We start from the raw sequence: 19854 nt of genomic DNA, 5'->3' as shown, positions 1-19854 counted from the left end.
CTGAGTATACAGAGGGCCTCATGTTTATACAGGTACTGAGTATACAGAGGGCCTCATGTTCATACAGGTACTGAGTATACAGGTACTGAGTATACAGAGGGCCTCATGTTTATACAGGTACTGAGTATACAGAGGGCCCCATGTTTATACAGGTACTGAGTATACCTGGCGATGTGCACGCGCTGGAGGGGAGGGACCCAAGGCTGTCTCCTCACCCACTCCAAAGCCAAAATTCCCGCCCCTTATGACGGCAACTGTAGTCTAAGCCCCTCCCCTCTGGTACTAACTAACGGCAACTGTAATTAGTCTAGGCCGGAACCTCTCTCTGTCCTCCCTTCCTCCACTCAACCCCTTCCCTCGGGGTGCTTAGGAGACACACGGACTCACGGCTAGAAGAATATGTATCAACAAATGTGCATGTTTGTATTAATTAAGGGTTGTGCCATTATTACTATGCAAATGTAATAATTGTGAAAGATTTCCTGTAATGAGTTGTATGTGTTGTTTTCAAGCATCCTTGACATCCAAGGACAACGATGTAAATAAGTCATTGCGCCTTTTTCGTTCCTATCCTTGACAAAAGCAAATATGTGATTAATGATCTGTATATGTTTTGTTGTCTAAAATAAATACCATACCATACCATACAGAGGGCCCCATGTTCATACAGGTACTGAGTATACAGAGGGCCCCATGTTCATACAGGTACTGAGTATACAGAGGGCCCCATGTTCATACAGGTACTGAGTATACAGAGGGCCCCATGTTCATACAGGTACTGAGTATACAGAGGGCCCCATGTTCATACAGGTACTGAGTATACAGAGGGCCTCATGTTCATACAGGTACTGAGTATACAGAGGGCCCCATGTTCATACAGGTACTGAGTATACAGAGGGCCCCATGTTCATACAGGTACTGAGTATACAGAGGGCCTCATGTTCATACAGGTACTGAGTATACAGAGGGCCCCATGTTCATACAGGTACTGAGTATACAGAGGGCCCCATGTTCATACAGGTACTGAGTATACAGAGGGCCTCATGTTCATACAGGTACTGAGTATACAGAGGGCCTCATGTTTATACAGGTACTGAGTATACAGAGGGCCTCATGTTCATACAGGTACTGAGTATACAGAGGGCCCCATGTTCATACAGGTACTGAGTATACAGAGGGCCTCATGTTTATACAGGTACTGAGTATACAGAGGGCCTCATGTTCATACAGGTACTGAGTATACAGAGGGCCCCATGTTCATACAGGTACTGAGTATACAGAGGGCCTCATGTTCATACAGGTACTGAGTATACAGAGGGCCTCATGTTCATACAGGTACTGAGTATACAGAGGGCCCCATGTTTATACAGGTACTGAGTATACAGAGGGCCTCATGTTTATACAGGTACTGAGTATACAGAGGGCCTCATGTTTATACAGGTACTGAGTATACAGAGGGCCTCATGTTCATACAGGTACTGAGTATACAGAGGGCCTCATGTTTATACAGGTACTGAGTATACAGAGGGCCTCATGTTTATACAGGTACTGAGTATACAGAGGGCTGCCCTGTCATAGTCCACTGATCGGTCGATTTGGTCTTAGCCAGCCAACACTTAGTCAATTAGTCTATGCTTTATGTTGAATGAGTTATTTCCTAAGAAATTACGAGCACATCTCTGATGAACATTAGATCTAAAGAAGCCCTCCCGCATTATTGCTTGTGGGGAATTCACATTTGACAGATTTACCGATCGATTAGTTGTCCTGTCTGCTACAGTAGTCGACTAATAATTCACATAGTGGATGACAGGCCTAGTGGATGACATACCTCTTTTTCTGGGCATTTAGAGTATACTCACCTACCATCTTAACTGAAATTAAAATACATTGGAAACTAAGGTTGGCCACAGTATATACAGTATACCACCCTCTTCTCATACCCGTAATGATAGGGCCGTTGCACTGGAGTGTCAGATGATCGAATTCAAGCCTCCTGTTGATGGAGTGAAACCGCCATCACCCTTACTTACTGCTCGAAAGGGAACGTCGTCGAAAATTGGAAAAGATGGAAACAAAGGTTTAGCCTGAACATGACTGGGTTTTACAACCAATCGATCATATGTGTTCATTCACAGAAAGACTGTTTATTTACAGAAGGACTGTTCATTCATAATGGCTGTGTGAGTGTGTGTAGAAAAGAGGGGATGTAATGCCAGAACAGTAGAGAGCCATACAGGCCTAGGGTTGGGTTTCTCAATGGTGGTGGTACTGCCCCCTAGGGGGCGTTCAGAAAGTGGTGGCGGTGCAGAATTGTTGAAAGAGGGGCGTTGAGATGCTCAAAGGTGGACGTTTATTTAATTTATTTATTTTCTTTAATATCAGGACAACAACTTGACTGGAATCAGAGAGGAGCATCCATGCATTGAGCACAATAAAAAAAATTAAATCACTTTTTGAAACTGTTTTTTGTAATGTTTAGTTTATACACACTTCACCTGGTAGTAAAAGGTCAAATGAAAAAAGAATGAAGATGGTATTAGACACTCACACTACCCATTATTAGAAGCCTTAATTTGACACACAACACTGACAAGACTTGACCCAACAGACTGAGCCCAATAGAACGGTTGAGAAGTTCATAGATACCCATGATAAACAGAAAAGAATCATAAGCATCGACACTGAGAGCTGAAAAAGACATTCCCACTGGGCGTAGGGGTTGAGGTTATGGGACCTGGGCGTCAGTAGGGGGGTGTGGAGAACCACTGTACTAGAGGAACTGTACAATGTTATGTCACCTAAAGGAAGTTACCTAAAGCACCTCAGTTGTTGCACAGTAGCCTAGTACGATGAACTCATACTCCACCAGTCTAGTCGTCTTTCTTTATGTCCTAATAACTTGGCCAAATCTTCGTTTGAACACAGAGGAGCTACTTTATGGAATTCAAACTTGAATACAAGAATTCATCATCTCTGCCCATTTACAACCCCCCCCCCCCCCCACACTAATTATTTCTCAATTATAAAACTGACCACCATAATATATATATTTATATGTAATTATGACAACTTTATGCTAATGTTATGCCTATGAGTATTTTGTTTCTACATCACTGCTATGAAGCACTTTGGGCTGTAATTCTGAATGAAACATGTACATGAAAGGTGTAAACATTTATTTACTGTTAATTCTGTTTGTCTTGTGTTCTTGAGAAATTACATGGAGTCGTGTGAGAGGTCTGGTCAGGTCCTGTGTGAACTGCATGTTGCATTTTACCATCTTGTTATACGCTAGTTGTAGTCTAAAAATGTTGTGCAAATAAATCAAACAAAATAAAAATACAATAAGTACTGGATATAGGCTAGAGGAGGTAGGATGTAAACATGTGTAAATGCACACAAAACAGGTTACAAGCTATTTTATTTCAGATTTCACTGAATTCCAAGCAATGTTTCAAACAAATAACAATGCGAAACACAAGTTATAGCGTAGCCACGCTTCCTAAGAGGAAGAATAAACATTGGTTTATGACAAACACAAATCGGATATCAAACTCAGAAACCAATCGCGAGGGACTTCAGGCACCATAGGCCATGATATTCAAAGCATAGCCTGTGTCATCACTGACACTGGTCCACTCTCTGGGTTGGGTATACAGTATGAGTTTCTCCAGATCTCTCTTGGTAGAGCCTGAGGTGTGGCCAGCAGTAGCAACCCCTTCCCTATACCAAAACACAACATGTAAGCAAAGTCCAATACTAAGTGGAGCGCTTTTGCCTAGAGGTCGCTGTTTGGCGGTGTTACACCCTTTAACTGTACAATAACTTTATGAACTGTGATCGTTAGTAATAACTGGATATGGAGGACATAAAACTTTCAATTCAAACATAATCAGACAAAACATGCAATAATAAGGGGTGGATATTGTTCAACTGCCATTGTCTAAACGGTAAATCCACCATTTTGGAGCCTTTAGCCCCTTAGCCCTTTCTCAGCACAACATGCTGTGCTTCATACTGGATATCTGTAGCTCCAATCAGTGTTGTAGTCGAGTCACTAAAAATCTCGAGTCTGAGTCGAGTCTCGAGTCCCAAGTGTTTGAGTCCAAGTCACCAAGGAAGAGCCTGAGTCGAGTCCCCATTACCCTAATCTGAGTCCAAGTCAAGTCCACTCCACTCTGTCAGTCAAAGAGCTGACATACAAATAAGAAAAGGTCTACAGTCAACATAAATGACACAGTGGTCACCATTTCAAGGGGAGTTTATTTACTTTGTGACACAATAGCCAAACAAATGCACTAGCCATCAATATCTTATGATTAGGGCCTATTTCAAAAAAGAAATATTAAAAAAAAATAACTGTATTTATCAATGAACAAGTCCGAGTCCTCGTCTGCACCTTCCGAGTCCGAATGCAGTCAATGCTCGAGTCCAAGTCCAAGTCATCAGTGCTCAAGTCCAAGTCGAGTCACAAGTCTTGAGTCCGAGACTCAAGTACAACACCAGCTAGTAGTAGTCCAGCTAGTTACCCACAACATGAACGCAACAAGAACAGCATGGATTGTGCTGAGAAAAGGACTCCCTGAACATACCCTTGGGTTATAAAAAAATTGACTATTCCTGCCATGCTGTATAATATCAAACTGATATTAGTTTAACAGCGTCATGTTAAGATTTATTTAGAGAATACATTTGAATTAAGAACAATATTGGATCACCCTTTTGGATATCATGAAATCGCTTATAATATGAACTGTAGCAGCTACAGACATTACATTTTAATATTCAACAGTTTTAAAAACAAAACATTGATTTAATCACAAGTCAGTGTAATATAATAGAAAGGGAAAAAATAATTCCACCAGCAGGTGGCAGTGTTGTTATATATTTGCTGGTCTCAGAATGCAGACAAAGGAGAGGAAAAACAGGTGCTTTTTCTCGAGACAGAATAAAACATTTTCCATCTAATGATGGTAGCTATTAAGTGCTAGTTTATACCTGATATGTCATAAACGATAATCAACTAAGCAAACACGTTTCTATTGTATTGCACAATCCACACAAGGTTCAGATTGCACATAATAGTAATATTAAGAATAACAATAATACATGTAAAAACAATTGCTCTTTTGAAGTGTACACTTCTATCCGGCATGGTTGCTACTTGAGCACCAACCCCCCCCCCCCCCCCCCCCCCCCCCCCCCAGAGTGCCACAATGTCTGTGTCCATCTCAGACATCTCCCATTCTCTCTCACTATGACATCATCGGTAACCTCGGAAACCCATTGAGTAGCCTACTGGCCGACCCAGGAAATGAGGTTACAACTTTGGAATGTGATAGAGGGGGAGACAGACCCCCCACCCTCTCCCCCGAGAGCTCTCCTGTCCAGCAGATGCCCCTCACAGCCTGTGTGAAAGTAGAACAAGGACGTCCTTCTTCTGCGACCCGCCTCCTTTTCTTCTGTGACTGACAGCTCAATTAAGTCTAAGGGGGGGGGGGGCTCCTCACAACAGGTTGAGTGAAGTCACAATATAACGTTGTAGACCAATCAAAGGCAGACCAGTCTCCCCCCTCCCTGGCAGATAGGCCCACTGCTTAATAATGTCCTCTGGTTGGAGTATTCCCACTCGATACACAGGCGTTTTAATTACAAACTGTTATGTGTTTTTTTCTTTTTTTGTACTTTGTTATGAGGAACTGTGGTTCATAATTCACTACCACACACACATATTAATAGTATTCCCACTTACCTGTAAATAAATACTTTTGTTCATAAAACGATTCAGTCAAAATTAATTAATTAATCAATCAATCAAGGACAATATATAAAAACAAGTGCAATTTGTCGTAGCTGCTTCCCTCATTCAGAGGTTCATCATATTTGGTCTCACTTCTTTGCTGTAAGCAATACACAAACATGATATAAACTACATGGCTACAGTCTAGAGCAGGGGTGGCCAACCAGTCAGAGACTAAGAGCCACAAAAAAATGACTGTGGTACCACAAAGAGCCACACCATATACCAGCGTTTCTCAACCTTTTTTTTCAGTCACGACACCCTTCATGTGTTTATAGGTCTCACCCTCTGGCCTCTGAAGTTGCTAATGTCTTTTTTATTTGGGCCTCACAGGGTTAAAAGTACCCTGTGAGACCCACGGTTGCAAAATTACAAAATCACTTTTAGCCATTTAAAAAAATAATGTTTATTTAAAAAATGTTAAAGGGGAACTATTTTACTATTTCTTTCACTATTTGGGCACTTTTACACAATTCCTGTGAGTCTATGGAACACCTAGGTTTTTTTCAAAAAAAATGCATTGTTTTGTATTTCTAATCAAGTACTAAAAACCGCATTTTTCTACCTCAAGATCTTAAGCCGTTTTGAGGCTGGGCTCCAACCACTGTGTGGCCTGGTGCCAACTGCCACATCAACTGCCACATTATTATGCAGCTGAGAAATCTCTGACATCACAGATATGCACATTTTCAGATGACTCAGTTCAGTGAGGGTGAATATTGTGAGAGGAGAATTGGAAGAATTCGCCAATATGAGAATTAGAGACATATATCCTATTAATATAAGTCCACATAGCTAAGAAACAATGGTAAACACTGAAAAAAGCCATTTATAAGATAGTTCCCCTTTAAGCACATGTATAGTCAATTGGTCCTGTTGTTCAGCCTCACAATGCTATTTGATAGTAAATGTGTTTATATGTCCCACCCTCTGGCCTCTGAAGTTGCTAATTTCTTTTTAATTTGGGCCTCACAGGGTTAACCTCTTAAGCCCGAGATATACAGTAAAAGTGTATATTTTCAGCATTATGTTTGTTTACCAATTATTTTAACTGTTATTAGTGAAATATAAGATTATAGAAATCTCAGGGCATTGAGTCGGAAACCGGCGCATATTGACAGGAGGAAGTGGCACAGCCAAAAGTGAGTGTAGTCTTTTGAAGGAAGAGACTCAGGGCTTTCAAATTTCGAAAAACTACCCTACCCAGCTCACACCAGCCCCTGTCAATCATCTGACTTCTGGATTTACTTTTTAATTTCTCTTATTTTTTGGGATTATCTCCCACAAACCTGAACGTTATTGCCATAAAACAGAACGCAGTTAGTTTCTCTACCTTTCTGTGAACGTCTTGCAAAAAACGGTGTTGCAATATGATGAAGAATGGTGGAGAAATTTACATTATAAAAAAGATGGCAGAATTCAGTACTGTATCTACAAAACCTTCTGTTTAATCATCTTCCCTTTATTCATTTGCTTAGATTTTTCAGGTCTGGTCAATTTTAGCATGGTGTTATTTACAGTCAAAGATCATTTTTTTTTTAAATAGAATTGATATTCTCCTTTGGTTCATTACAATTTACTCAAGCCTAGTAACAGACACACTATTTCTGACACTGATCCATATATGTCCCTACATGTAGATTCAGATACCAAGAACATGCAAATGGACCATTTAAAAAAAAATTGTAAATGTTTATTCTACGTCCTTATGGAATGAGTGACATAAAAAAAAAAAAAAGTAAAAAAAAAAAAAAAAAAAGTAAAAAAAAATTTAAACATTTTTTTTTTTTTATGGATGGAAGAGCCGCACATTGACGGGCAAAGAGCCGCATGCGGCTCGCGAGCCGCGGGTTGGCCACCCCTGGTCTAGAGGTACAGAGCATTTATATATATAAGTAGTAGTAGTCTATAGTGTGTTCATGTGCATGTGCAGGCATGAGAACAATGGAGTTTATTGTGGATCATGCTCTAATGCAAGGTTACTGTACACAATGTCATTATGTATGATACTGGTTATTAAAGTTCGCTCCGAATTCTGTCTTAGAATCTTCCCACTCAATAGCTTTCAATGGGCAGTAGCCACGGTGACGTCATCATTAGAATGGTCAGTTCTCAGAATTATAATCTCACAAATGAGATCAGACACCTGATCATCCAGTGATTAATCCGGGCCCATATGTAATTAGAGGAGGATTACCGATTCCAGACCGGTGTGCTTCCTAGTTTAGTTTGGTCATGTGACCATCACACACACACACACACACAGACAAGCGATTTTGGATCAGTGCTACTATTCTCTAACCTATAGGAAGGTAGTCTGCTAGGAACACCATATCCTGTCTCAGAATCATTATACATACTGTACCGGCCCAGATATTGTCTGTGTCCCTTAGAAATCTAATATCCAATATTGTTCTTTCACTATCATCGACAGCTGGCTTTGTGTCCCAGAAACATGTAGAAAACATGTTGTGCCCCTCTGACAAAATCCAAACCATAGCTAATGCATGGTGGTGGACATCTTGTTTTTCACCATTCCTGAAAAGAAGTTTCCCACCACGTCTCTACTGGGCTCTGATGATATGCTTGCAGTGTAGAATTTAGTAGCATGTGTTGCAGTGAACTGTGCGGGTTGTTCTGTGTGATGTAGCCTAGTGATGTAGCAGTGCTGTGAAGTCATGGGCGTAATTATGGGGGGGGGGGGGGGGGGGGGGGGACACGGGGGACATGTCCCCTGCATGGTTTCAGAAGGCAGTTATTGTCCCCCGCACTTTTTTACCGTCCAAAACAATGTTACACAATAATAAACGGTGACGCGACACGGCACTTGGACCACACGGAAAACGGCTGCTTGTTCCATCCCTTCAGCCCCCCCCCCCTACCCCCCGCGACCTTAAAACTATACGTAGCACCGGCCACAACAGCCACCCTCCCTCCCTCCTTGCCATACCTTGGGCTTTTACTGAAACAACGCCACTGACCACGCCCCCAAATGTGTCCCCTCCACCACTGAAAACAAAATGACGCCCGTGTGTGAGGTGTGGTCTCTGTGTGATCTGATCGGCCGACCCGTCCTCAGTGCTGCGTCTCCAGCTCCACCACGGTCCACTCTCCCGCCGGGGGGGAGCCGCCCTGGCTGTCAGGGGAGTAGCTGCTGACCGAGGTGACCGTGGCGGACGCGGGGCTGAAGGCAGGCAGCATGCTGGGCCACAGGCTGGCCTCCAGGGGGCTCAGGGTGCCCCCCCCCGGCCCCACAGGCAGCAGGAGGAGAGGCGGACAGCAGCCCCCGTCAGAGGCGGCGGACAGCAGCAGGGTCTGGTTGATGAGCTGCTGGACCATGTCCACCTTCTGGTTCCAGTCCAGGTCCTGGGGGGGCAGGGGGCGCAGCAGGGTGTGGTTGGTCGACGGCGTCCCCTCCTCCTCGTCCTCCTCGTCCTCCTCGCCGGTCTCCATGGCTTCGTAGATGGTGCAGAGCCCGGAGGAGGGCGAGAGCATGACGCCCCCGGAGGGGCTCCTCCTCATCTGCTGCTGGAGCCGGTGCTGCAGCTCCAGCTCCAGCTGCCACTGGAGGAGCTGCCTGCGCTGCCGGTGCTCCTGCTGCTGCTGCTGGAGCTGCAGCTGGAGGAGCTCCCTGCGCTGCTGCTCCAGCTGCCTCTGCTGCTCCAGCCCCAGACGCTCCTCCTCCAGCCACCGCCTCCTCTGCCTCTCCTGCTCCATCTCCCGGAGCTGCTCCTGGTGCCGCTCCAGCTTCCGCAGCTGACCCCCGCCGCCGGTCTCGTCGGCTCCTCCTCCGGGGGGCGAAGGAGGAGGTGCGATCTTGGTGAAGTGGGCGGCGAGAGTGGGGTCGATGGGCCGCCTGTTGCCCGGCACCAGGGCCAAGTAGTGGCCGTTGGCGATGGGATCGGCCGTCGGAAGGTTCTGGTTCCGGTTGTCTTCCTGCGAGTGCGTTCGCTGCTCCTGATCTTCATCATCTGACTGGGAAGGAGCAGCGTCATCGTCGCCACCACCACCATCATCATCATCATCATCACTCTTGTCCTCTCCTGTGAGACAGTCAAGATCACTTGTATATCCGTTAGACGCATGCAGCCAACAGAAACAGAGGCAGGACAACAGGGGCCAGGGAGAGGGTTCAAGGAGGTTCACAAGAAAGGTGACAAAGGCAAAAATAAAGGGATGCGAAAATGGATATACTGTGATAATTGCCCCCAAGCTCCGCCCTCTTTTCTTGATCCACCAATCACAACTACCGTTTTCCTCGGTCAAACTGATTATTTTACCTTAGCCCTATCGCAAACGTCGCTTTCCTCTGTCAAACTAGGAGGGGGCGGAGCTTGGGATAGATAAATTGGGTAAAACCTTCAACGGTGGCACGTTGAATCACGTTAACACAGTTAACTCTGTGAAGCCTAGTTTTAGAAATAGACCCAAACGCTTATTCTAACAGACACCAGTGGGACGGGGCTACTAGTAGACGTCCTGGACTAGATCTGAGCCCAGCTCAGTGTCCCCCGTTACAAAACCTCTCATTATTAGGATTCCATCACAATAACATTTCCACTCCTTTAACCCTTTCACTACCACACTACCAAATGGTTAACCCTTTCACTACCACACGACAAAGGGTAAACCCTTTCACTACCACACTACAGAAGGTTAACCCTTTACTATCACACTGATAGTAAAGGGTTAACCTTCTGTAGTGTGGCAGTGAAAGGGTTAACAGGCTCCTCCATTGATCTGTTGCATAACTAACCCCCATACTATTTCGGGAGCTCCGACAGGGAACCATCGAGCCTCTCACAGAATACCTCAGTGTGCTGCTGGCATGACGTCCTGCATGGCCTTCAACAAGAGGGAGCGATTGTCGGGAGGAATCAGATTCGGATTGAATGAGTAAAGGGTGAGTAATTCGGTCCCTCAATTGGATGACATTTAACTGCTATTATGTGGGTGAAGGAGTCCATTGTTCAAGGTTCATCGAACCCAAATAGAAACACTAGGTCATTATGATAAAATATCAAGAGCTTGAGCAGCAGTTTGAGAAACGCCGTCCTGCTGTCTGACCAAGGTGCCTGAGTTGCAGTACAGACCAGAGAAGAGGGGGTGAATTCAGCTGCACTTGAAAGACAATGATGGATGAGAACTAGGGCTGTACCGAATAGTTCGAAGCTTCATTCATAACGTTGCCATTTGAATTCTAAATCAACATTCTAAATACATTTTTGTATGCGTGTATTCATTCTGTTAATGGGGGTTTTCTTAACAGTTGCAGATAAAGATTAGGCTACACTAATATTATACTATATGACTAATCATAAAATGTTTAACATTTATCATAAATGATGTAGCCTATCTGCATCCACTTGGCGCTCCATCAAGACGTCACATCACCCTATTTCGTACCAACCGTGCCCTTATTGGATTATTTATGTTGATGAAACTGACGAGTTAAATTTCTTTAATTCATTAAAGAAAGTTGATTTAATAAAACATTTAGGATATTTATAAAAAGTTTCTTTATTAGTTGTCATACTATAGTACAGAATACTTTTATACAAAGAAAGTATGATTACATCATAAAATATGATGACAGACATTCAAAGCTTCATTCGAAAACTTCAATAGAAGCTTAGAATGTAAAAAGAATTACATTCGGTACAGCCCTAATGAGAACTTTAACAAAAACCTTCTTATTTCCTTTAGTTGTCGTCAAGAGTGTTGTTGAATCAATTCCACCCCTCAGCAGTCAGCATCTCGAGACAACAAAAAACGGATTGTCTGCTACCTAGAACCAGTTCCTAACTGGCATGATGTGTAATTTGACAAACTGAATGCCTACCATTCAAAAGACGGCAGCCTTATTACGGACCTCTCTTAACACTTTTGAGTGCCACGGACGCGTTTTGTCGTTAGTTCATGCCGACGCTAGTGCTGCAGACTCTCTGAGCTCCATTGGGAAAATACCGCCCCCTATCGTCTCTCCGGATGGTACTGCACTCCATTGGATTAGACTGATGGGGGGGGGGGGGGGTCCAGCCTCCTCATTTTACTTCTCCGGCGAGGCATCTGAAGAGACCGAAGTGATCGCAGAGCCGGAAAACGCGTGGAATACAGTGGAATTACAGTACCCAACGCTGAATCAATAAACGCGATCGATATTTGGAATGGCGATCAGGAATTGGAATAATCTTTTTGGAGAACATCTGATCTGAGGTAAGCAATTGATTTTACCAGTCTTGGGGTAATCGGACCTATTTTCAGAGAGATATCAGTGTGTGCCCCATGTGTGTGTGTGTGTGCGATCAGGAAATGAGAATAGATTTTTCAGCTTGCTTCGCTAGCGTGCATAAGTACACATATACTATTGATAATCTAGCGTTTATTTGAAAACTATTCATAAATAGGCCGAAAAATGACAGTTTTGTGTATTCCAGAATATTCCAGTAAATGCCGTTTATCACGGAATCTATATATTTTCCTGAAAAACAAGGGCGTTTCAAAATGCTATAAAACGGAAATGAACCGATTAAAAAAGCAATCCGTTTCGACAATGTTGACTGCAAACAAGTCATTGATAAGCGACGGGCAGATTAGAGACACAGCCATAATTTAAGCCAGAGATTATGCGTTCACAACGCTATCATTGAAGTGGGTGCTGGCATTTAACCATGTTTTACCATGTTCACCAGTGGCAACCAAAGTGTTAACAGCGTGAATGCGGTAACTGTGAAGCCGAGACAAAGATTCTAAACTCTGAAACTCTGTCGATTCACTTTTATCCTGGCGGTGACCTAAGAAACCTATGGTCTTCCGGAACACAAACACGATGAAATACAGCTTCCACAAAGTGCACCGTCTGGCTCATGAGTTTACCTCCTGGATAAACACCAAGCCCGGTACCTCAGAGAACGCTGGTCTTTGGAGACGAGAGACACGAGGGATGGTGTTCAAGACCAACACAACAACAGGAGCGCTATTCCATAGCAGGAGCAGGCAGGTCAGAGGTCAAAGGAAGGGGACAGGGTCAGAGACAGGAACTGGTGGAAAACCTGTTGGGTCCTCTGAGCTTTTTTGACATTCAACTTCACAGATGCATTCACTGGGTGGGTTGAGGTGGAGGGGTGTTGTTCCTGTACATCTATACATGTGTGTTTGTGTGTTGGTGGATGGGTGTGTGTGGTGTTGTTCCTGTACATGTGTGTGTGTTTGTGTGTTGGTGGATGGGTGTGTGTGGTGTTGTTCCTGTACATGTGTGTGTGTTTGTGTGTTGGTGGATGGGTGTGTGTGGTGTTGTTCCTGTACATGTGTGTGTGTTTGTGGATGGGTGTGTGTGGTGTTGTTCCTGTACATGTGTGTGTGTTTGTGGATGGGTGTGTGTGGTGTTGTTCCTGTACATGTGTGTGTGTTTGTGTGTTGGTGGATGGGTGTGTGTGGTGTTGTTCCTGTACATGTGTGTGTGTTTGTGGATGGGTGTGTGTGGTGTTGTTCCTGTACATGTGTGTTTGTGTGTTGGTGGATGGGTGTGTGTGGTGTGGTGTTGTTCCTGTACATGTGTGTGTGTTTGTGGATGGGTGTGTGTGGTGTTGTTCCTGTACATGTGTGTTTGTGTGTTGGTGGATGGGTGTGTGTGGTGTTGTTCCTGTACATGTGTGTGTGTTTGTGGATGGGTGTGTGTGGTGTTGTTCCTGTACATGTGTGTGTGTTTGTGTGTTGGTGGATGGGTGTGTGTGGTGTTGTTCCTGTACATGTGTGTGTGTTTGTGGATGGGTGTGTGTGGTGTTGTTCCTGTACATGTGTGTTTGTGTGTTGGTGGATGGGTGTGTGTGGTGTGGTGTTGTTCCTGTACATGTGTGTGTGTTTGTGTGTTGGTGGATTGGGCATCCAGGTTGGACAAGGCTTCATGTCGTAGCACGGATAAGGGGTTTTCGGGGGGGGGGGGCGGGGGGGGGTGGGGGGCGGGGGGGGCCCTAGTGGTCATTGTGGGAAGTGCAGGGCACATTCTCTGCCCGACGGTGTCAATCGGTGTTGAATCCGCCAAAGGTCAGAGGTCACAGAGACATCAACATGCTGGAGAACAGGGAGGGGTGCTGGGACACCACCTGTCATGTACATCAAAATTCCATTTATTTTGATTGAACACCATTCAGTCGCATCACTTCCTGTTTTGTGACTGAGTGATGATGTCATGGGAACTTGACATCCTTGTTGTGTAAACATGTAAATAAACGTAGGCCTGAACAAAACAACACCAGGGTATTTATTTCACTCGTGCGAAACACCGGGGAAAGTAAGAAACAGGAACAGAATGCCTTGCAATGATGTTTTAATGGAATTTTGAAAAACCTAGTTAGTGTGAACCATTCATTTATGAACATCTAGTGTAAAGCAGATAGAACACAGTTGTCTTGTTAGTCAAACATGCAAGAGATACTGTTGAAATAGTAAACCAACACCCATTATGAAACATTTCCAGCGAGTGTCTAAGCTGTTACAGATGCAGAGGAATGCGGGGGGGGGGGGGGTTCTCTTCTTCACAAATAATAGGCTAGTTTGTTAGTCCGCTTCTGAAGCACAAACGATCAACTGAACTAACTGAGGCATAAAGCGTAACCAGTTAAAGAGCGAATGCCTCAAACACACAGCATGTGACTCCATGAATAAACGATACGCATGGCAGGCAGAACGTCTTGAAGCACACAAACCGCAAATCTAATACTCCACCTCAACAGAACTATAAATATCTAGCTTTTATTTGATAGCTAAACATGGTAAAAGTCTTGAAACGAAAAAGAAAGAAAAAGAAAAACAACAACAACAACAACAACAACAACAACAACAACAAAATAAAATAACAATAGAAAAGAAGAAGAAATCAAAAGGCAGGGCTATTGCTAGGCTGTATTGTAGACCATGGAGTGTGATGTGCACAGGGCAGGGAGGACCGGGTTCAGACAAAAACAAAAGTAAGAACAAAAAAACAAACAAACAAACAAGCAAGTACAAAAAAAAAATACATTTGACATTTTGATCGGTAAAAACAGTAGGATAAATACACAGGTAGGTAGAGTCCTTTTCATTTCCATCCAGGTTTTTTTTTCTTTTTTTTTTCTTTTTAAAAGCTCAGTCACATTTGGACGATCAGTCAATACCCCGTCTGGGGTCGGGGGGGTGGAGATGAGGAACGGCGGGGGGGGGGGGGGGGGCTACGGAATATGCAGTGTTACTTAAAAGGAACATTCTAATAGAAAATGGTAGTAGCTATTGTACATAGGAGTTTAAGCCATACACTCATAACCACGATCGTAACAGTATGAGAGAGGGAGGCTTCATTTGAAAATCGCTACAGTCTTTTTTTTTCTCTTTTCCCCTCATTCTCCGTATTTTTTTCATTTTTTTCTACAATCTTGACCCTCCCCGTTTGCTTTTTTTCCTTCTTCTTCTAAGCCATCTAACCCGACTGGAGAGAAAACGAACAACGACAGGTAAAGGGGAGGGTTGCGGGGGATAAGGTGCATTCCAAGGACTTATACGTTACCTGCCATAAAGCTATCAGTCTTATCGCAAATGGCATAGTAGGGCGGCTGGCCCTCGGTGGAGTCTCCGGGCTGCGGAGCCCCGAGGTGGTGGCCGGGCTCCAGATCCTCCAGGTCGTCTCCCACCAGCATCCTCTTCCCCCCCAGCATGTAGTGGTCGTCGCCCAGGGGCATCAGGTCCACGGGCCCGCCCAGGAGGTCCTCCGCCTGCGCGGCCGATGGCAGGGTGAGCTCCTTGATGAGGGAGGGGTCCTGGTCCTCGTTCTCCAGGGAGAAGATGCCGGGGCTCTTGCCGCAGCTCTCGGCCGCGGAGTGGGCGTTGGAGTCGAAGCCGTACGACGCCACCGAGTTGGCCGACTGCGGGGTGGCTCCGCCTCCGTCCTCCTCCTCCCCGGCCGGCACCTCGGCCGCCTCCTCATCCTCCTCCAGAGCGGGCAGGTTGTGGGCGGGAGGCGGGCTGTCGAACCCTGCGCCGTCGTCCATGCCGGTCAAGGGGCCGTCGGGGTCGTTGATCTGCATCTCGCCCTCCGTGTCGCTGGCCTCGTCTCCGGAGGTGGAGGGGGTGGAGGGGGCGGAGGCGGGCGCGGTGGGTGGCCCGGCTCCCAGCACCTCGTCGGCCGGGAGCGTCTCGGCCTCCTCCTCTTCCCCGTCGCCCCTCTCCAGGTGGATGCCCAGGTCCTGGTCCATGTCGGGGTGCACCGACGTGGGCACCGGGGTCTGCCGCTTGTCGGAGTGAGACTCCACCCCGGAGCTGCTGTCGTAGTCGCGCAGCTCCTCGGGCGTGCTGGTCTCACTGGCTGGAGGGGCGGAGCTCTCCATGGGGTCGTGGGCGGACCGGTGCCCCTGGGGTTCCAGGGAGGGAGCGCTGCTGTCCAGCCAGGCCTGAGCCGGCGACTGGGTGGGCGTCTCGGGGTCGGCCGCGCCCTGGTCCGACAGGGGGCTGGGGGAGGAGAGCAGGGACGGCTGGGCCCGGGGGTCAGTGAAGGGGTTGGTCTGACCCCAGGCGGAGGACGGGGGGATGAGGGGCAGCGCGGCGCGGTTCAGGTTGTCCAGACGCTCCTCCTCGTTGAAGTCATCTTCGTCGGCGTTCCCGCAGCTCTCCAGGCCGCTCTCCGTCACTCCCTCGCTGGGCATCTCCACGTCCTCGTCGTCCTCCTCCTCGTGCTGCTGCTGCTGCCGCTGCTGATGCTGGAACACCTTGTGCCGCTCCTCCGCCCTCTCCGAGCTCACGTCCATGTCGTCCATGCGCTCCTCTTCATCCTCGTCCTCCTCCTCGTTGGCCAGGGTCTCCACGTTGGGGGAGGTCATGAAGTTGGGGGAGCCCATGAAGTTGCCGTCTCCCTCGGAGCCACGGAGGCTGGAGTCGACCAGTGCGTCGGAGCTCTGCGTGCCCTCCAGAAGGGCGGTGTGCTGGGCACTGCTTAGGTCGGACACCCCCTGCTGGCGGCTACTGGTACTGCTGCTCACGTCTTCCGAGTCCATGCCGGACAGCGGGTCCTCGCCGTGCCAGCCCGCCGCGCCGCCGTAGCCGGTGGCCACGGATGAAGAGTGGTGGCCCAGCCTCCTCTGCTCCTCATCTTCCTCGTCCTCGTCCCCATCGTCGTCCTCATTGATCTCCTCGTCTGCCTTCTCCACCGCCTCCTCCTTCCCCTGAGGGGAGAGCAGGGACCGGGAGCCGAGGTCGTCCGCAAGGCAGCCTCCCAGCAGGTCGGGCTGGGTCACCGCACCGAAGGCATCTGCTGACGGAGCTGTGGAGGTGGGCATGAATAGGTTCTCTTTCTCCTCCTCCTCCTCTTCTGGCTGGAATGTCATCTCCACCTTGGCCAGGCTCTGGGGCTCCAGGGGCTGGCTCTGGTCCCAGGGATCGGGCTGGACGTGCATGTCCAGCAGGGGTGAGGCGTTCGGCGGGGAGCAAGGAGGAGACATGACCGTGGTTCCCAGGGCAGGCTCCCCGAGGTGGAACAGGTCCAGCTGGGCAGAGAGCTGTGGGATGGGGGCTGCTTCCGGAGCCGCTACGGCCTCCTCTACGGCTGGCTCTCCTGGGCTCGTGATGGCAGCCGCCACCATAGCGACAGCCGCGGAGGCAGCGACAGCGGCAGCGACAGCGGCACCCTCCGTCTCGCTCTTCTTACCGGACTCAGCAGACTCGACGAGTGATGCCGTTTTAGGGCCGCGTTTCACGGGCGTCGGGGTGCTGCTGCCCACGGGCTTCTTGGGGCTGGAGGCCTTGGTCGGCTTGGAGCCCGGGACCTTGGCGGTGTCCTTGGTAGGCGTAGGCTTGCTCTTTGGGGCGGGCGACTTGGTGTCCGCAGCCTTACTCGCAGCGGGCTTCTTGGTGGCGGCGTCTGGTTTGGAAACTGATTTGGGGGTTTCTGGTTTGGTAGACTTGGCTGCTGGGGAGGGGCGGCTGAGGGGAGCCGCTGCAGGCTTCTTGACAGCTGGGGTGGTTGGTTTGGTAACATCTAGAGAGGGGAGACAAGACGGACGGTCACGGAAAGTTACACTGAAACAAAGGAAAACTATACTGAAACAAAGGAAAACTATACTGAAACAAAGGAAAAGTATACGTATGCTGAAAACTACCTTTGAAACACAGAACCCTCGATAACAATGTTTTACCATAAACACTACTTGTTCTCTTATGTACATTTGTGTTTTTCTCACCTTTCTTGGCAGGGGTTGTGATCTTGGATGCCTGCGATGCCGGAGTCTTTCCAGCAGAGGGGGTCGTGGAGGTGGTTTTGGCTGCGGGAGCCTTGGGCGTGGTGGGGGTGGTTTTGGGGGTGGCAGGTTTGGCCGTGGTGGAGGTGGTGCTCTTGACAGTGCTGCCGGTGGCGGGCCGGGTAGATGCCACGCCGGGGCGAGGCGCTGCTGGGCTGATGGGAGGCCTGAGGGAAGACGGGAGAGACTCATTAAGAGAAGTCGTTTCAAGTGCCTTGCTCAAGGGCACTGCAACAGTGGGTATTGTTATTCATTCACTTCCCCCCACACACCCCAGATCTCCGCTGGTCCGGGGGATCACCTTCGGGTCACGTTGCCAAACTCTCTCAATCTCTCCGGAGACAGAAACGTTCACATAAGCTCTTTGGAAATAAAATGACGTGGTCTCTAAATAAATACAGGACGTCAGGCCCCCCCCCGGTGAATACATGGAGCTGACAGCAGCTTTGGGGGCGCAGGGTGGTTCACAGCTAGGGGCGAGCGGCAGGTCTCTCCCTGGCGAGACATTCCACGCGTCGGGCGGCCCTGGGGGGCGTGTCAGCGTGGCTTCTGACAGGGAGCAGGAGAACTCACCCACTCCTTCAGCCCACTGACTAGTCACTTCTACAGCCACAGGACACACACACATATACCACACACACACCCACACACACACAGACACACAAACACACAGGGACAGCAATACACACAAACATTTTGGTCTGTGAATCACTTTGTACCACTGTGTGCTACACAAAGGTGCTACACAAACAGGATGTAACTTTAGATTATAATAGATTCAAATGTATTGTCATCTACAGCACAAGTACAGTACAACAAAAATAAGTTGGCATCTAACCAGAGTGCAAGGTCACAGTAAAGTGCATTTACAATATACAGGACAGGTGTGGACTGTAACATACAGTGTCTCTAATGTCTATACAGTAATATGCAGTGTAACAAGTGATTAAATATAACAAAGCTAATGAGTAAATCTGATGTATGCTTTCGCAGTCGCAGCACCGACCCTGTGGAACAAGCTCCCACTCAACTTGAAATCTGCAAGCACTCTACGGACCTTTAAGGCCATGCTCAAAACCCTTACTTACTTGCACAGATATACCTTCACTCACACAGAAACACAAAGCATACAAGCAGAAGGAACAGTAAGTAGGTTGAACACTGTGTTTACCTCCTCCTGCTCTGTCCTCTTTAGAGCCTGGAGCTGAACTGACAGTGTACTAAAAACACACACACGTCACACACACTAAGGGCATGCGTCCACCTAGCGCACATTTCCAGCTGAAAAACGCTGGCAGTGCGCCGGTAGTGCTGGGATGAAGCGCTTGTGGCGTGCCTTTTGTAGCAAGATGACAGAAAGAAATCTAGCGACAGCCATCTTTTTATCGTATTTTACTGCCACGGTTTTGCACATATAGCATATTTTAAGACACTTTATTGTATATTAATTATATATATAGTTATTGCCTGACACCACAGTTCGCCCTTTGCTTTTTATTAGCTTTTTATTAGTGTATTCGTGTAGTTATTAGTGTATTTGTGCTTTGTCGCGAATCTCAATGACCACCAACCAGCAGACACTTGCCCTCATACTGCTCCTGTCTCCTGTGGGCAGGCAGGCAGGCAACTCCGGTGTCAGGTTACGAATGTGTCACGAGCGCCACGGCTGTGATTGGTTGTCTGAAAAGACGATCAGCGCATCGCTCTGAAAAGTTCAGAAGTGTTCAACTTTAAACGCTGGGTGCTGCCGCACAAAAAAGCTGAAAAGCGCTGAAAAAAGAAGCCGACTGCAGC

At 47.3% G+C, this 19854-nt stretch overlaps 1 protein-coding gene across 1 annotated transcript in view; it reads right to left on the bottom strand.

The window, feature by feature from the left end:
- Nucleotides 1-15015: 15015 nt before the first annotated feature.
- The window catches only part of prr36b (proline rich 36b), a 95511-nt gene continuing 90672 nt past the window's right edge, over nt 15016-19854 (bottom strand). Inside the window, exons 4-5 of the mRNA XM_084329348.1 lie at nt 18004-18227; nt 15016-17801 (exon numbers count right to left, since the gene is read on the bottom strand). Of these exons, the coding sequence (XP_084185474.1) occupies nt 15331-17801; nt 18004-18227 (2695 nt within the window). The 3' untranslated portion in view covers nt 15016-15330. The remainder of the gene's footprint in view (nt 17802-18003; nt 18228-19854) is intronic.

This window comes from Notolepis coatsorum (genome assembly GCF_963971535.1).
Source record: "Notolepis coatsorum genome assembly, chromosome: 14".
In the NCBI taxonomy this organism is placed as follows: Eukaryota; Metazoa; Chordata; class Actinopteri; order Aulopiformes; family Paralepididae; genus Notolepis; species Notolepis coatsorum.
Note: the sequence above shows the minus strand (reverse complement) of the source record. Positions and strands in the feature narration are given on the sequence as shown.